General features: G+C 37.6%; 1 protein-coding gene across 1 annotated transcript in view; it reads left to right on the forward strand.

The window, feature by feature from the left end:
• The window catches only part of DCHS2 (dachsous cadherin-related 2), a 118,478-nt gene that overhangs the window by 59,695 nt on the left and 44,576 nt on the right, over positions 1 to 14,207 (forward strand). Inside the window, exon 5 of the mRNA XM_014943042.1 lies at positions 12,902 to 13,138. Coding sequence (XP_014798528.1) covers positions 12,902 to 13,138 — 237 coding nt within the window. The remainder of the gene's footprint in view (positions 1 to 12,901; positions 13,139 to 14,207) is intronic.

A 14,207-nucleotide genomic window follows, 5' to 3' on the forward strand; every position in this document is an offset into this window, starting at 1 on the left:
ATAACGCATCAAAATCATATGCAAGATGACACTTTTAGAGTGTTGCACTTAGAATATTCTCTAAAGAGTCACATTTTTGCCCCTACCCTTTTTTATTTTTACAAGAGAAATTGATAAAATAATAAAATAAAAACTGTAACCCAAATTCCTCACTGCTTCTGGCTGTTGCTTTGTTAAAGCAATTGTATGAATGGATCAAGAAAGCTTTTAGCTTTCCATAGTGAACTGTATTCACAGTACAGGATTTCATACCAGCTAGTCAGCCACTCACTTTATAGAATATATCAGTGGTGCTTTTGATATGTAGATATTACGAGGTTGAGCCACATCCAAGCTCCTTGAAGGGGCTCCATCTTTTGTTTCAACTACTGTGACATCTGGTTGTTGTATATTGATAAATTCAATGGGAGAGGGAAGGAAGAGCCTTTCATTGAGCAGATAATTATCCCATTAAAAATTTTTTGAATTCTAAACTGGTATTCGTTTGCTATTTTAACTTTTAAGTAGTGCATTTATTGTTTGTGATATGCTCTTATAAACAATTATTGCATTTCCCTTTGAGAAAAAATTGAAGTATTTTTCATTTGATTGACTCATAAACATTTATTGCATTTCCCTTTGAGAAAAAATTGAAGTATTTTTCATTTGATTGATGATAGTCTATCATCAATCATGATAGATTGATGTATGAAGTATTTTTCATTTGATAGTCTATCATCAATCATGATAGATTGATGTCCACAAAAAAACCCCACTGTAAGAACTGTGTAACTAAAAAAATGTATGGACAGGGAACTGTAAACCAGTTCCTCTGCTAGTTCGTGACTCTTGCTATTATTTGTTTCTAGTGTTGGTGTAAACAACATCTTGGCTTCATTATGTTTCCTTTTGTAGATATCTGATCCATGCATGATCTATGAACAATACTTGTGAATTGGTTAGAACAGAGCAAGTTGAAGAACAGTTTTTCTGGCTAAGAAACTGTTTTAGATATCTTTTCTTATTTTCACATCATTACCTAACAAGCTATCTGAAAGAGTGTATTTACAGTTATGGCTAAGCAGGTAGTTAAAAATGTAAGTTATGGGATACAATCACAAGTGTTGCAGAAAACCTATGCAGTGCTCAGCTTAAAGACTTTGGGATTAACAATTGAATTTCTAAACTTTCATTATGGTATAAACATTAATATTTTCTTTCACTCAAGGGCATATGATTCATTTTTCCATTGATCTTAGTAGAAACCTTCTTGAGAGCAGGATAAAAAGATGTTATCATCTTACTGTAGCCTAGGCTCAAGGAAGCTGTATCAAATGAAAAAAATTAATAATAGTCTTTGAAAATTATTTTATGTCAGTGTGACTTAATCCTATCAGTCTTCAGGTACAATGGTCTGTTCGTATTCAGAGAACAACTCCCCTACCTAGTCACTGTGTACTAAGAAAACTCTCATGAATGCTACGTAAAAGGCAGCAGCCATTGATTTATGTTTATTTGAAAGTATTAGTGATTTAAATCTAGTCTGTATTCTGAGAACAAGTCCCCTTCTCTAGTCACCGTGTACTAAGAAAACTCTCATGAATGCTACGTAAAAGGCAGCAGCCATTGATTTATGTTTATTTGAAAGTATTAGTGATTTAAATCTAGTCTGAAAAGAATGTAGAGAACATAGCATCCACACAGAGTACATTCTAGCAGTACAAACATTTAACTTACCTTCTCTGTTCGTTTCAACTATATAACATACTTAAGCAGATTTTAGTCCAGCATCTTGCCTTTTTAATAGTGCCTGTTATTGGATGTGAAAACAGGGGCTAAGTGTAGAGCTTGTGCAGAACAGTCCCTCCACTGATATATCTAATATATTTTTCTTGTTTTGTCAGTGTGCAGCTTAGTGCTGTACTGCTTCCATTACTGTACTCTGTAAATGCATTTAATGTCAAACTGACTTAAAATAAACTTTTTGATTTGGTTCAGAGTACCAGAACAGATTCATTCCAGTTAAGAATGTTGACAAGTTTTGTTTTATTGAAGAACATTGCAATATTGTTTAGCAGTCACATCTTAGGGGTTTTTCATTGCATAAAAAAGTTTCACTTTATTTTTATTACAATACAGGTTGAAAACAAAAGTTGAAATACCAAAATTTCTTTTTTGGGAAAAAAAAAAATCCAAACTTTGCTTAACTCCATACAGTATTTAATATATAGCAGATTGTAATATGCATCAAAGTAAAATTGAGATGCATCCTTTTTAAAGAAAACAAGGCCATTTTTAAGATGATTAATGATGTTTTCATATAGTATTGTAGGAAATAATAGTTTATTTTTAAACTACATTTGGCATTTTCATACAGCATGTAGTACATTTGCTAAACATATGAAGAGGTTCACATAAATAACATTTAAAATTAGGAGTGTTTTATTTTGGAATGTTTTGAGGCCACTTTTTTTAAACTCCAGTTTGTTCAATTACTGTTTTTCTGATCTTTCATATGAAATTGATAGCATATTCAGAATGCTGCAGATCAGATTAGTATGTCTGAGACATTGGTTTAGCTCACCAAGTTTTCACCGAGTGATTTGTGGACCTTTACCTTCTTTGAGATCTCATCTAATGAGAAATCTAATAAAAGGAATACAGGAAACAGTATATTGTCCTTGAAGTACACAAAATTTGCTGTAGTAGGTGTGAGAGTGCAGATTTTTGTTCTGAAAGAAAACTATGCAGCAGAACAGCATGAAAAAATATCAATAGTGCCAGCTCTTAATGTATGTGTCTCTTTCTTCTTTTATGAATCAAATCTAATAGAATCAACCATCTACAAAGAGAAAAATTCCTACAAGCTATGTGCCAAAAAGTGAACCATGCAATAGTGTGGTGCCACGTGTACTTGAGGTTCACTGTGCACGATACAATGCAAAGTATTTACAAAAACACTCTACCCCAGCCCCTTTCTTGTCGTTAAGTCAATGTCAGATCTCGGAACAGAAGAACCCACTAGATGAGACAAACAGTGAACTTCCATGGCATGTGGGCTGGTAACAAGAAAAATGGAGAAAAGGAAAAAATTAGGCCCAAACCTCCCATTTTGGAGGAGAGGAGTAATGTGAAATTTGTACTGTAAAGTTCAGAAAATCAACACTTTTATTTGATAGAGACTGTACATGTCTGAAGTACAGATGTGCTTCATGTTCTCTGTTAACCTAAAGAAAAGAAGAAAAAGAATGGTCACACAAAGAGATCAGATAACCTTGGCAAAATGCCTTCTATTGGACTGTTAAAAGGAATGTAGTAGGGGAGTGTATTTACTAGAAAATCAGTTTTTGAGGGCTAAGATGAGCATCTGAAATGTTTCATAATGCCCTTAATATAAGAACAGCTTCATTTGGCTTCATTCTGTACCTATGGTGGGAAAAATAAATCTTACTGGGCTTATATTTGGCTTCATTCTGTACCTATGGTGGGAACGTGCATCTTTTCATACAGTGCCTTCAAAGAAATATAATCTCCAGTTACAATGGCAGTTGAGTTTTGTTACCACGTTGTGTATTGAGCTATTTTTGGATCTGGAAGCTGGCAGCTTGATTAAAAAGGTTCCTTGATTAAAAAGATGTTTTTTGAAAACTTCAATAAACTAAGCAAGCAGAGGTGACCTGACAGTGCTGGAGCTGTGGAGATTGCGTGGGGAAGGCTCTGCCTTTCACTTTGAAAATATAGCTGTTCACCACCCAGAGTCCTGCCCACTTATTGGTGCATGCCTTGACTTTTAGGGTGGGTTTTTTTAAAGCTTATGTTTTACGTGGAAGTGTTCTCTTTGTATGCAATCAGACAACAAAGGTACTCTGAGTTACTGTTATGTCAGATTAAAGGAAACAAAACGAGGTAAAACCAGGGGAAATCTCCCTGCAACAGGAAATTATGTCTCTTAAGGTATATGCTCCTTTACTGAAAAATTAGTGTGGTTTTTGGTGTTTTTGTTTTTTCTGTTAGGGGAGAATTATTTAAACATGTAACAGTGCAATATACAGAAAGATACATCAAAGTAATACTTGTTTTATTCTGTATCAAGTTTAGTTTTGATGTTCTATGATGAGTCATAAAACATATTTTCTACTAACATTAGCATCGTGCTAAAAAAAAACTCTCAAATCCTAGTCCTGCCCTATGAGGTTTATAGTACGTTGAAATAGTGAGACAGCAAAGGATTAGCATGACAGTCAGTTAAGTAACTCCAGGTTTCTTTTCATATGTACCGTAGAAAATGAGAATTATTGAGGAGCTGAATGTTAGATTTGACAGTATTCTGAAGAATATACAGAAAATATACATTTGTTGACAACTTGAGGGGTTTTTATGTTGAAAGTTAAAATGGGAGGAAAAGGATCAAGCAAAATGTTTCATTTGACTTGGAGGTTAGAAATAAAGGAAACAAAGCAAGAGATTCACAAGTAAGTGAGGAACAGGAATCCTTAACAATGTAGTGATTGCGTGGTCACCAGAAAGACCCAGTTGAGTTCTTCCTTTGAGCAACACTGAATCTGTTTGCCTTCTGCTGGTGGTTACACCACCTAATTAAAGTGAAAACTATAGGACTCTTACATTTATTTAAGCATTTTGAGCAAAGTGGAGCAGCTTTCCTGCTCAGAATAGCTGTATGTTCCAGGGACTTTATAGCTGAAGCACTGCTTTCTTTCAGACTGCTACTGCCTGGCTTGTGGCTGGTGGGGGCACGTTCAGCTCACTCTACTCACTCTACATTGAGAGTTTGTTCAGTGAAACACTCTTTTTAGAATCAATGTAGAGGTTTGGAAAGCACTGAATGGGTCTGATCCAGCTTCTGGGTGAGAGCTTTCTTTGATGGGCTCTTAATGTTGCATACCTTTTCCTCAGGGATTCATCATCCCTCATGAAATCAATAAGCAACTAAACTTTCTAAATACAATAGTGTTAATTGGTAGAACCGTTGCTCTAAAAATCTGGCCTTCTTTAAACTCTCAGCTTTTCAAGATCATTGGAAAAAAGCATTATAAATTTGGTTTGTCTGTTTGCAATTTTTGATATGATTCATGAGTATGGCTTTAGAGTTGTCCAGCACCTGAGAAGTTTTATGGAAGATCCTATATAAATAAGTTTTTCCTCTACAAAATAAACAATCATCGTGCTAACTTGTTTTGTAGTAAACTGTGGACCATGTATAGAAAGCACTACTAAATATTAATATTGTCTGTAATTTAATTTGTAAAAAGAAAATAATTTAGAGAATTTAAGATTTTGGTGGTGTTCAGCTAAATATTTCATCCAAAAAGCTGGTAATACAAACGTAAGTAACACTTCTTTAAGTTCAGTCCTACAGCTCACTACTTCTGAACATGAGCCAGCAGTGTGACCGGGTGGCCAAGGCGGCCAACAGCATCCTGGCCTGTATTAGGAATACTGTGGTGAGCAGGACTAGGGAGGTGATTGTCCTGCTGTACTTGGCACTGGTGAGGCTGCACCTTGAGTACTGTGTCCAGTTTGGGGCTCCTCACTGCAGAAAAGACATTGAGGTGCTGGAGGATGTCCAGAGAAGGGCAACGAAGCTGGTGAAAGGGTCTGGAGAACAAGTCCTATGAGGAGCAGCTGAGGGAATTGGGGTTGTTTAGCCTGGAGAAAAGGAGGCTGAGTGACCTTATCACTCTCTACAACTACCTGAAAGCAGGTTGTAGAGAAGTTGGGGTTGGTCTCTTCTCCCAAGTTACAAGAAATAGCACAAGAGGAAATGGCCTCAAGTTGCACCAGGGGGGATTTAGACTGAATATTAGGAAAGATTTCTTCACTGAAAGGGTTATCAAACGCTGGAACAGGTTGCCCAGGGAAGTGGTTGAGTAAACATCCCTGGAGGTATTTAAAAGATGAGTAGATGTGGTGCTGAGGGACATGGTTTAGTGGTGGACTTGGCAGTTCTGGGTTAATGGTTGGACTCGATGATCTGAAATGTCCCTTCCAACCTAGACAACTCTATGGTTCTATGATTCAGGTTGCATAACTGTGTTTAACCTATTCACAGTTAAATGACAGATGGGAAGGCTGAAAGAGACCAGCTTCACATGTTCCTTTATCTGCCTCTTGAGCACTAGGAGGCATGTGACCTCCTAAAGTAGTAGAGTATACTCTGTAGAGACAAAAGAACTTGCATGCCAAATAGTGCATTGCAAGACTTTGTGTGAAAAGCACTTGTGTAACACAAAACTGAGCCTACCTAGATGGTACAAAAACATGCTTATACTTTCTTGCCTGACATTAGAGGCTGATGCTCAGGTAGATGTTCTACTTGTAAATAATGGAACTGCCTTAATTAGAAATTCATATTTCGTGTGTTGATGAATATTTCTTAGCTCACTAAAATTGCCTGTAGCCTGTACTATTTAAAATAGTCATGTTGTGCTTCTGGGAGAACCGCATTGTTAAAACTGTATTTATTACCTTATAGATCACAGAATCACAGAATCACAGAATTGTAGTGGTTGGAAGGGACCTCAGAGATCATCGAGTCCAACCACAAAAAAAAAAAAAAAAAAAACAAAACAAAAAAACCCAAAAAAAACTAAAAAAAAACCCCACACCACCAACCAAACAAACAACACCAGCTCCCACCACCTAAACACACAACAACAACAACCTCCAACCAAAAAACCATCACCCACCCACACAGCACCCCACCACAAACCAGTAATCTTGGGCACTAGAGCATGCCCTGAAGAACCATGTCTACACGTTTCTTAAATACCTCCAGGGATGGTGACTCCACCACCTCCCTGGGCAGCCCATTCCAATCCGAGTACTGGTTTCTTATGTTGCAGATTACTAACCTGGCTGAATTTGAATGAAGTGCTCTGGAACGGGCTTTCATATGCTAAGCTAAGCCTTGTGATTAAACACAGTATGTTTAAATAGTAGTGGTTGTAAACACTAAGATTTTTTTATTATATTTCCTTTTTTAAGAAGCACAAGAATCTGCTAGAGGGCCACTGTTGAAAGCATTTAACAGTGCAGGGGTATGAGACTTCTGTGAAATACAAATGTAGATAGGAGACTGATACAAGTTGAGTCAATTATACAATTTGTATTTACTACAAAAACATTAAAATACTGAATAATTTCAAACTTGCAGTGCTCCTCATATTTACTGAAACTCAAAATAATGTTTGTCACCAACATTAAGCTTTTTAAAGCCTTTTCCTATAAGCTGAAGCTGCATATATTACAGTAAGTAGACTGTAAATAGCAATGTAATTCCTCATTAATTCTTTCCTTTCCCCTGACAGTTATTAAAACAGCTCTTCATGTGGTGCATTTTGCAGAGTGTTGTTATGGTTACCATCAAGAATGCAGCTTCAATAAAAAAGGTGCATTTTAAACACAGGTAAATTGCTAAAACCTAAGTGTGATGCTTAGATTAGAGAACAGGCAGTAAGTCAGATAAAGTTAGATAGAAATATCAAGCAGAAACACTACCGTTGTTCCCTAGAACCACAGTGGTGGTTTTAATGTTAATGCAAGTCTACACCTCCTAACTGCATGCACCTCTTGGAGGACCACTCTGAATGTTTTTCTGAGATGTAAAAAGCATGTAAAAAAGCAAAGTTGTATGTGTATCTCAGCACTGAGAAGCTGGCCGTGCTGGGTTGGGCGAGACATGTTCTGAGCAGGTCAGTGGATCAGCACTGACCTACGTGGTATTAAGCATCAGGTCCAGCAGCCAGCTTTGAAGGTGAATTGAGGTAATGAACTCTACGTACTTTTCTGCCATCTGCTTGCTGTCTGAGCTGTGTGTCAGGTCATGCCAGCTGACCCACCCTAGGATGTCTGCTGAAGAAATCCTGCCATCATTTAAAGTTGATAAGGCATTCAGTTTCATGGTCGTAGAGAACACTATTGATAGCTGTTGATTTTTATTCCTCCAGCTGTGTTCTAAAGTTGCTTTTTTTTATTTCATGAACAATGAGAAAGTAATGGAAGCTATTTAAATGAGTACATATTTCTATGCAATTCAGACTTCATTACTGAAATCAGTGTGTCCTGATTTATATTTTTGCCTCTTCAGTGCTTGACTAATGGAAGATGTTTTGTTTACCTACAAACGGCTATTCATGTAGGGCTGGTTTTTGTTTTGCTTATGTGAGTACCCCGTGGAAAAATAGATAGATTTTCAAACTGGTCATCTAGAGGTACGCATGGAAATCCTGTTGGGATAACCAGTACTGTTTTTGCCATACAAAAAGTGCTTTTGGTGAATGAACCTACTTCAGTGATCTATGCAGTTGTAATGTCAGGAAGGAACACAGGATTATGAAGAAGATCATAAATGTATTTTAAAAGAATCATTGTATGCAGGACCCTGTCTCCTGGCTTTAACTCTTGAGAAACAGCACTTGACAGCTAACTCACCTGTGGAGCAGGGTGCGTCTGCACAAAAATAAGGACAAAAAAATCTCATGAGAAATTTTGTCATTGCCAGAGGATGACGGTTGCCTCAGAGTCCTGGCTTTCACTGATGCTTTTGCACATTCTGGGTGAACATTGGCTTCATTTTGCCTTTTGTTGTTGATAAGCACAAAGTGGAGAGGAAGAGCTTCCTGAAGTTAGTGCCCTAGAATGTACAGTGAGTGAGGAAGGATGAAAGCGGTGAAAGCGGTGATAGAGCTGATAGTCATGATTTCACCCTTCACTAACACTAGCCCTCACAAGTACACTGAATGCCTGAAAGTGTTATCAATTTACGCTAGTCAGTAAGCACAGGTTGTTCTGCAGCAAAATCCCTGTAGCTCTCCATGTGTCTGCGTTGAGTTCAGCTGTGTGGGTGCAGAGCTCTTCCCAAACCCAGGCATGTAGTGGCCCTTGCTGTCATGCAACTGGTATTGCAGATTCTGTCTAAAATGAGTACACATTAGAATGAGGAATTACCAGAGGTAAAATCTTCAAGGCACTGCAGTAATATAAACAATACATTAAAAAAATGGGAATTAAATGTTGTTAAAGGTATCAGATAAGACTGCCCATATATACGGGGAGCCAAGCTATTAGAAAGAAGATGGCATTTTTCATGCAGTGACTTCTTAAAGTGGAACCACACTTGTGTCTGTATGGTCCCCTGCTGGGAGTTTTGGTCTTGGTAAAACATTCCTCACGGAGCAGCCCTCTCATTATTCCCTTTCCATCATTAGCTTCTCTAGAAACTGTTTTTCATAATGGAAAAATATATTCTGTACCACAGCGATCTAATTGTCTTTTCTCTGAAGTCACGAATTGCAGGCTGCAAGTGACTATAACAATAATAAGCCGCTGTCTTGTCTTAATTACAGAACAAGAAAGAAAGGAAAACTGTGACTGATCTTCAGCGAGTTTTTTAGCGAGGCATACCTCTGCTGAGTTTCGCACACCCAGTGTGTGACTTACACGGCTAGTTCCTGATGTGTGCTTCTTGCAGTTAGCCCTGTGTTTTCTGCCCTTGCAGTGTAATGCTAGGGCAGCTCCTGCAACGTACTTCAGCAGATCATATGCAGCCAGCCTGCTCTGAGGTGTGCTAGCTGCTACTTTTGACCCAAGTGGTCATGACTGTCCATTTTAGTCCCAGTGTGGTGTTTTTACCTAATTGTATAGTCAGTAGGATCACAGATGCTGCTTACCTCTACAGCTTCTTTCCTGTTGTATGGTGCCATAACACAGCCTAATGTGGGATGTTCCCCTGCGTATGGTAGAGCTGTCTCAAATGTCTGTATAGATTATACATCACCAGATGCAAAGCTAATGCCCAGTCCTACAAATGCTAAAAGAATCAGAATGTATATACTTAAAAGTCAAACTGTGTTATAAAATTTCCTGCATATTACAGTTCTGAGGCTGGAAGAAGCCATATGGAAGACATATACTTTTTTACTTGGAATCTGCCACTGTTCTTAGGGCGTCCCTGGTCCTGCAAGAGAGGACAGAGTTGGCTAGATTCCCTTTCCTCTCTAGGACACAGCAAAAGAATGAAGAGAGAAAGCAAAATCTTTATCCATTTTATTTGCTGTCTGCTTTCTATAGCTGAACTGGCATGGGTCATGCTGCAATCTGTCTAGGTCAGCAGAGAAGGAATTTCTGTTTCTGACATATTTCTGTTCTACCAGGTCTTCAGAGTTCCTGGAGTGGAGCACTGTTTGCTCCACCCTTGCAAAGGGATGTTCTGAAGTCATTAGTTATTGCTTTGAGAGTCAGAATTTCAATGTGATGCTTTATTTTTTGTAGAAGTTTTCCCACTCTTCACATACATCCTGAAGTATCCAAAATGGGAATGAGAGATTTTTGGCCTTGTGAATAGAAAAATACCCAATTGTTCAAGTTAGTAAAAGGCAGTCCATTTGATTGGTTTCATTAAATTTGACAGCAACAGTGTTTAAAATCCATGTTTATAGATTTAACCTCTGGAGAAAAAATGGTTTAAGCCCTTTTTCCTTCAAGCTACAGTTGCTCAGATTACCTCAGGAAATGTCAAAAGTTTATGTCCTTGGAAAACTACTTTGTTTAGCTGTCTAACTAGTAGTAAAACCCAATAATTGGAAGATCAAAAAAGAAGAAAAAAAAAAAACAGCCAAAATAAAGTTGACTCTTGGAGGTGCATCAGTTATTGGCATAGGAGTTGGGTTCACAGTGAATTCTCAATCAGTCTGTACCTCTATTGTGTTTTACTGTGGTTTGTCACACTGGAATAAGTGTCCTTTGTTAGTGGAAAGCATTCTTCCTTGATCCTGAAGACCCTCTGAATGCATTTTAAGCATGTCAAGACACAGTTTGTTGTTATAATGTCCTGGCGGTATAATTGGAAAGTATACCACATGCACATTTGAATATTTATAAGGATTTTATATATTTTCCATTATTCTGCTTAAAAATGCATTGTAGCAAATTACTGTTTGTGGCTTCACACTAAATTTTGAGAAGATTTATTGTTGTTGAATCATTTATTAATTCTCCTAGGGCATTTTGACTTAAATCTAATTTTTACCCTGTCTGACAAATAGGACCACTAAATGCCTGACTTGAATGCCAGATATCATCTCTGCTAAACCTGTCTTGAGAGCCAGGAAACCACAAAGGTCCCTCAAAGTTTGAAGGTTTGTTTTTACTGAGCTCCTAGAGGCTTTGTGTCTTCACCAACTTCTACAAAAAACATAGATGAATTCTTAAAAATATCTGTTGGTATGAAGAAAGTTGTCCCTACTAGTTGAATCACTTGAGTTTACTGCAACCTTAATACTTAGCTCACTGCAATTTTAGTATTTAGTGTCTATTTAGTTAAACTCAGTCATTGCTAAGAATCTTCTTGTGTTTGATCACATCTCATCTTCATTTTCATATGTTGAAAAACTTACTTTACAAGTAGTTCCCTGTGTGACCACCAAAGGATGTTAGAATGTATTTCTGTCACCTCAGAATAAGTGAAAGTGTTCTTCCTCCTGCTCAATGGTATAGAAGATGCTGCAAAGGATTATACAAATCAGTATTAATGCTCTCTAGGTTGTAATTACATTTCCTTATTCCATCTTTTACCTGGTCGAAAGCACCTGGTCTTCAACTGTGCACCTCAGGTTTTAATTAGTTATACAATTTTGAATTAGCAAACATGCTATATTGCTTTATGATCTAGTGCTTACCCCTACCTTTTTAAGTATTTCTCTTCACTTTGTCTAGACCAGACATTTCAGAGTGCTCTGAAGGCTAATGATTAATTTGTGGGTTTGTATCTTCATTTAGAAATCCTTAATTTGCTTGCAAAGGACAATGAATGACTGTCTCTCATGGAACCATTAGCAAGTATCAGTTTTGGATAATTGTTGTGGACTGTTATGAACATCCCATAGAAAGCTATGGTTTGGATGCAATTCTCATTGCTGGGACTGAAGTCTTCACTCAAACAAAGCTTTCTTTGAAGCTCATCCAAGCTTTTACTGTAGATGAAGATGGGATGGGATTCCTACTATGTTCATTCTTTCTACCCATACGACCATCTTAGGTAATAATAGTTAGATGTGGGTTTCTGTAGTTACAGAGAGAGTATTTGAAAATTGGGCATAATTATCTGATATTACTAAAGGCTTATTTTAGCCACCAGAAGAGAATGTATTTGGAGACAGCTAGTCTCATTCATCAGAGTTAAAGGATGAAAATGTATTTATCTTGAGGAAGGCACATCCAAAGTGCTGTATTTCTGGACAGAAAATTGCATTTTCTTTTCAGAGAATTACTTGTTTCATATTGTTTATATAAAATACAATAGTTAGCAGCTTACAAATTCAAACAAACCTTAGAATTCACTACTAAAGGATTTTTTACCAGAAACTTCTGATCAGATAAGAGGTGATTGCTTCTCAGGTACTTTACACAGAGCCCACTGATTTGTATTTTGGGGCTTCAATCCCGTTTGTATGGATGTTTTATTTGGAGACTTATTTGAGCAGAATGTCTCTGCAGCCTGTTCGAAATAAAGTTAACTTTACTGTTTGCAAAGATAAATTAGTCTTTTTAAATGTTTAAGTATTTTTTTCCCCTGATAAAGTTCCAGATTCCTATGATAAAAGTGTGGTTTTTCTAACATTGTTGAAAACTCAGAATTAATCTATTGATTTAATGAAGTTGTTAAAGATAATCAGAATTATGGACACTGTGTTTTGACACAGAACTTGCTGTGTGTCAGTGGCTTTGTGCGTGGTGAAGATGATATAATTTGAAAAAGCTTGGCTCTCAAAAAGGAATTGGGAGTGCTGCTTTTTGTCCACATTGTCTGGCCTTCTCTTCGAGTAGTGATACACGTTGAAACTATTTTGACAGCCTGCTGAATTTTAACTGATTTCATTGCTCTTTTATTTCTGTGTACTTTTAGGAATTATTTACCTGATCTCAGCACTTGGCCACCTGGCACGTTCTGCCCTCGTCCTGACTGTTTCTGCGCGGGATGGGGGTGGCCTTCCCTCTGCCACCAACGCAGCTGTCACAGTCAACATCCTTCAGAGTGCTTCAGCCCCTGCCATATTTGAGAGATCCCGATACACTTTTTCAGTTCCCGAAGACGCACCTGAAGACAGCCCAATTGGCACTGTCAAGGCCAGAGAGCCCCCAAGTAAGTTACATGCTCAGTCATAGATTATATTCTATTTTTTTTTTTTGTGACAATTAACTGGAAATATCTGCAGATAATTCTTTTTTTTTTTTAACTTCCATATTATTCATTCAGTCTGTCGAGCACTAAATAGTATTTACTGTTGATATTTACAGCAACTGGTGCAATCATCGCTGTATCAGGATGCTCTTCAGAACAGATGGAGGTTCATGGTACTCTCCTTGGTGGTCCATGGGGATTGGCAACTGCCTCCCTTTTCTTCTAGATGGATTTCTAAAATTCTAAATGTGGAGATGGGAACCATGTTGTAGAAGTGTAAAGAAGGGGTTTTGTGACAGTGTGGCTCGTGTCAAAGCATTAGCCGTGCAAGACAAATCTCAGAGCAATAGTCATGATCAGAGAATATTCAGAAGTTTCAGAGAATCTATATGAAGTGCTGCTACTGCTGCTGCAAAAAAACCCCACACCCCAAACAACAAAAAAATCCCCTCTCCAAGCCCAAACAAGCAACCCCCCCCCCCCCCACCCCATTTTTCTCAAACTACATGATAAAGTCCAGATTAATATTTATGGGACCTTTTGAAAATGTATTTAATCCATTTGTTTTCGTGATTATTTTTAGAGGGAAATGGGTTAGCTCCTACCAGGCTGTAGTCATAAAAGATGCGGTTGTGAGTCCACATACCAGCTTGATGGTGGATCTGTATGTGTAAAGTGATAGAGGCAGAGGTTTAATATAAGTTTGATTAGTCAGGTCCTCCCATTGTCGTCTTCTTGGAAGGACGGTGCATTGACCACTGTCCTCAGGGTGAGGTAGCGCCTGCAAAGCAGCCTTGGTAATAAGCCTGAACCTTTAGATAGCTTTTGCTTTAGGTAGCATCTCATGTATAAGTATTATAGCAATGGTCATCCCTGAATTAAGTTCAGTAAAATGCAGTTCTTTCAGAGAATTGCCACCTGTTTCATTCCTTGCTATAGTGAATGCCTGTGTGTCGTGAAATTAATCCCATAAGACTAATTTATTGGAGTGTTTTTTCCATATTTTAGATCAGGGAAAAACAAGAGGCTA

The sequence above is a fragment of the Calidris pugnax genome, unplaced genomic scaffold (genome assembly GCF_001431845.1).
Source record: "Calidris pugnax isolate Ruff unplaced genomic scaffold, ASM143184v1 scaffold15, whole genome shotgun sequence".
NCBI lineage: Eukaryota > Metazoa > Chordata > Aves > Charadriiformes > Scolopacidae > Calidris > Calidris pugnax.